General features: G+C 32.7%; 1 protein-coding gene across 1 annotated transcript; it reads left to right on the top strand.

Moving 5' to 3' along the window:
• The first annotated feature begins 293 nt into the window (after positions 1-293).
• On the top strand, positions 294-2,863 carry LOC133834649 (uncharacterized). The gene is made up of 5 exons (XM_062264322.1): positions 294-472; positions 1,022-1,315; positions 1,402-1,516; positions 1,969-2,087; positions 2,500-2,863. Exons 2-5 carry the CDS (start codon positions 1,092-1,094, stop codon positions 2,549-2,551), a joined length of 510 nt encoding a protein of 169 aa, XP_062120306.1. The 5' UTR covers positions 294-472; positions 1,022-1,091; the 3' UTR covers positions 2,552-2,863.
• Positions 2,864-3,962: the final 1,099 nt, after the last annotated feature.

Raw genomic sequence — 3,962 nt, 5'->3', positions numbered from 1 at the left:
GTCAAAATTTTCTGAGCTAAAATTATAAATAATTCACTAAACTAACAGTTTAAAACAAAAACATAATCATTTTACCTAACAACTATATTGTTATATTCAATTTTTTCTTCATCAAAATTGAATTTATGAGTCTATTTGAATAATTTTATAAAACAAATGATCCAAAAATAAATTTATTAAAACACATGGTCCAAACAAATAATGAAAAAACACACTATAATTGTACTTTAAAAAAAAAAAAAAAAATTTAAGTACGATTATTCTTACTTTTTTTGCACTGGGCAATTGCTCCGTTTGGCACAAGAGATCAGGACTAGGGATCCCAATTCCATGTTTGTCAACTGATGTTATCCGTGTAAATAATAATCCCACCCCACTAAAGAGATTGTATTATTAGTCCTCTGGATTGGTTAGAACTCACTTACTGTCTTCCTGCTCCCTGCTCACGCTCATCGAATCGTCGTCCTTTCCGGTTTGTTTTCTGTCCGGCTTTGCTTCTATTATCTTCATCTGAGTCATTGTTTAAGCTTTGTTCTTCTTCATTTTTCTATGCCCTAGATTTTTCGAGCTTCATTACTTTTTTTTTTTTTTTTACAATTTTAATAAAATGTTGGTTTGGGTTCATTTGATTCTTTAATTTCAGAGAATAATATGGAACAAGAAGCATTTGATTATCATTATTATTTTTGTTTATTTTTTGGGAGAGCAATTGATAGTTGTTTTGATATCTAAATTTGTCATTATATTTATTTCATAAAACTTTGATCCGTGATTCAAGTTTCAATTTTTATTCATGGTTGAACGAGACAAATCAAACTCTGAAGAGCAAGAATCCACTAGAGATTTCTGTATTCTTGTGCAATTCACAATACCAGAAAGAGTCAGAAACTCACAATTCATAAATCGTCGTTTGTTGTCTTGGTTGTCGTTTCGGCAATTTCCCCTTCGATTCCTTGCCGTTATAATTCTCTATTCTCTCACTCTCGTCTTGTTGATCAATCTAATCTACTTTTCCCTTTAGTTCAATACGAACCAGTCTGAGCCAACCAGTCCGATCAATTCAGATCAGATCCTGTCCGGGCCAAGGAAAGATGCAATTCTTTGGGGGTTCAGAGATCAGTCCCTCGCCGCCGGTGCCCACGGCATCCGGCAACAACGCTCATATGATGTATGTGTTCAATCGTAACGGCGTCTGCTTGCTCTACCGGGAGTGGAATCGACCTCTCCGAACCTTAAACTCTCAGCAAGACCACAAGCTCATGTTTGGTTTGCTTTTCTCCCTCAAGTCATTGACTGCTAAAATGGATCCCACCATGTTCGTCTTCCTCTTCTTCTTGACGAGTTTTATTTGAGCTTTTTAAGGTTTCAGTATTGGGTTAATGGAATTTGTTTTGGATGTAGTGCGGAGAGAGGGAACCTTGGGGTTCCTCAGTTGCCTGGTCAAGGTTGCTCTTTTCATAGCTTCCGTACCAATACGTACAAGCTCAGTTTTATGGAAACCCCTTCTGGAATTAAGGTAATGGTAAATTTTCAGTATGAATACTTATGTTGTCACTGTGTTAATCTAATACTTATGTTGTCACTGGAAACTTTATATTTCTTACTATGAGTGTTGAAATTTTCTTCATGGGAGGGAACATTTGAATGAGTTTTCATTATCTGATTGTGGACCTTAAAATAGTATACTTGATTGATTTGTTAGCCCCTGATTCTGTCAGCAGCTCATTTGGTGAAGGGAAAAAAATATGTATCTTATATTTACATTCTGATTGATTCTATGATGAGATGACCAAAATTCATTTCTCTTTTCTTGATAAGGTTTTGGAATCATAATCCTCTGTTTGTATATGTATGTTGTTGATCAAGTAGAACTAATTTTACTCTCTTTGAAAGAAGTATCTTGTGACGTTAGGAATGTCTTCTTCAAAAATCTACTTCATATTTTTAATGTAACATCCTTGTCTGCAGTTTATATTGGTAACTCATCCGAGGACTGGTGACCTTAGGGAATCCTTGAAGTACATTTACAACTTGTATGTAGAATATGTGGTCAAGAGCCCTCTTTATTCTCCTGGATCTCCAATCAGGTAACTTCTGTCTTCTATTTGTGAGCTCGATGCTACTAACTTAGAACACAGGCACACATGCTTGCCATCTCGATATATTTTCTAAAGTGACATGTAGGATTTTTTTCAACTAAAGAAATCCAAAATAATGTTAAAATTACTGGCAATCAACTATCATGATGCAAGAATAGGTATGCTTGTATTTGTTGGCTGTCTTAATCAAATTTTTATGCTTGTTAGACTGTCTACTCATGTTTTGTTACCGGAACAAATTCAACAATTAAAGTTCTTGATATTAAAATTTGACAGTGCCTCAAGGTTATATCATTTTACAATTAAGAAACTCATTATTTTTTTTTTTGTGGGGGGAGGGGGAGTTTCATTTACGAAGAAAATTTGTATTTGCACTCTTACTTTTGCAAGTATTTTGTAGGAGCGAGCTATTCAACACGTCCCTTGATCAATATGTAAGGAGCATTGCGTAGAAGGTGAAGATAAAAACCAAGTCACCACCAACTATTACAACGTAAAGGTACACCATTTATGCTTCTGTCTCATACGAACAAGGGTCTACTGTAGTTCAGAGTTCAGACTCGTTTCTGGCATCACCACTCTGGCCATGGTTCCAAGTACTTTTCTGCTTTGAATTTTGTGTGCCTACCCGATGGAAATGTTGTGTTTTTCTTCTTCCGGTTGGATTGTGGCCATATACATTTGCTTTACTGTGACAAACTCAAAATTAAAAAAAGTAAATTTATATTTTGGGTTTAGTTATTGAAACTAACCTATTGGTTGCATTTGTGACTATGAAAAGTGTTGACCCGTAAAAAGAAAAATAATACAAACAATCTGTTAACAACAAGAAAGAGGAAGAGAAAAAATAGGAAAGAATATCTGCACTGCCTCCACTCCCCACACTAAGTACTCTCTCTACTCTTTATTTCTTTCAACTTCTCCAGGTTCTTCAATGGTAAAATGAGCAAGTTTTTATATAATTTGCATTCATCTCTTACTCTTCTCTTTGTAAAATGCCCCCGTTCTCTTTAGTTCAACTAGGGCTTGATGTCTTTATAAATGAGTTAATATGTGTTACATAATCAAATGGAAAAAGAAAAGATTATCCTTTTAGTTTCATTTATGCTGTTGAATTTACAAAAGTTTTTTCTCTTTTTCTTTGGTTCATCAGACTCGGCTTCATGGCTGTACATAGTCAATGTGTGAGACATAATCAAAGAGGGGAAAGAAAAATCTCAAGCAAAGGAGAAACTTTTATGCTGTCAAAATTTTATAAACTGTAAAATCGAGAGAACATAAATTTATTGAAGACTCAAAAATTAGCTGATACCAGACATAAAATAAAATAAAAAAATTAAGAGGGTGTTTGGCACCTTAACTAAAAAACTGTTTTTTGTTTTTAAAAGTTAAAAACTGTTTTTTGAAAACAAGTAGGGGTGTTTGGCATTGTTTTCAGAAAACAATTTTTAAAAACAAAGTTACAAAAAACAGAAAATTTTGAGAACAACAAAAAGTTGTTTTCTGTTGTTCTCAAGTTTTTTTCCTAACTTTACTTTTTATTTTTCATCATTTTTTCTTTCAAATTATTTTATCTCATTATTTATTACAAATTTTTAAAATATTTTTCTCTTTATAAATATATTTGTTAATTTTTTATTTAAGATTTAAAAAAAAATAAAACTAAAAAAATTGTTTTTAGAAAACATTAACCAAACAACTCTTATTTTTTGAAAACTACAAAAATAATTTTCTGTTCTTATTTCTGAAAACAAAATTTTGAAAACAAAAAACAGAAAACAATACCAAACAGGCCCTAAGTGTGTCTAGGAATGAGAAGAGCAACTTCACCTGAAAGCTTTTTGATTTATGTTGTAATAAATA

This window comes from Humulus lupulus, chromosome 5, assembly GCF_963169125.1.
Source record: "Humulus lupulus chromosome 5, drHumLupu1.1, whole genome shotgun sequence".
NCBI classification, from domain to species: Eukaryota; Viridiplantae; Streptophyta; class Magnoliopsida; order Rosales; family Cannabaceae; genus Humulus; species Humulus lupulus.
Note: the sequence above shows the minus strand (reverse complement) of the source record. Positions and strands in the feature narration are given on the sequence as shown.

Coding starts and splice junctions, on each gene's coding strand:
- LOC133834649 (XM_062264322.1), top strand. CDS start 1,092: ATGCAATTCTTTGGGGGTTCAGAGATCAGTCCCTCGCCGCCGGTGCCC. Junction 1,517..1,968: donor AAACCCCTTCTGGAATTAAG/GTAATGGTAAAT, acceptor CCTTGTCTGCAG/TTTATATTGGTAACTCATCC. Junction 2,088..2,499: donor TCTCCTGGATCTCCAATCAG/GTAACTTCTGTC, acceptor AGTATTTTGTAG/GAGCGAGCTATTCAACACGT.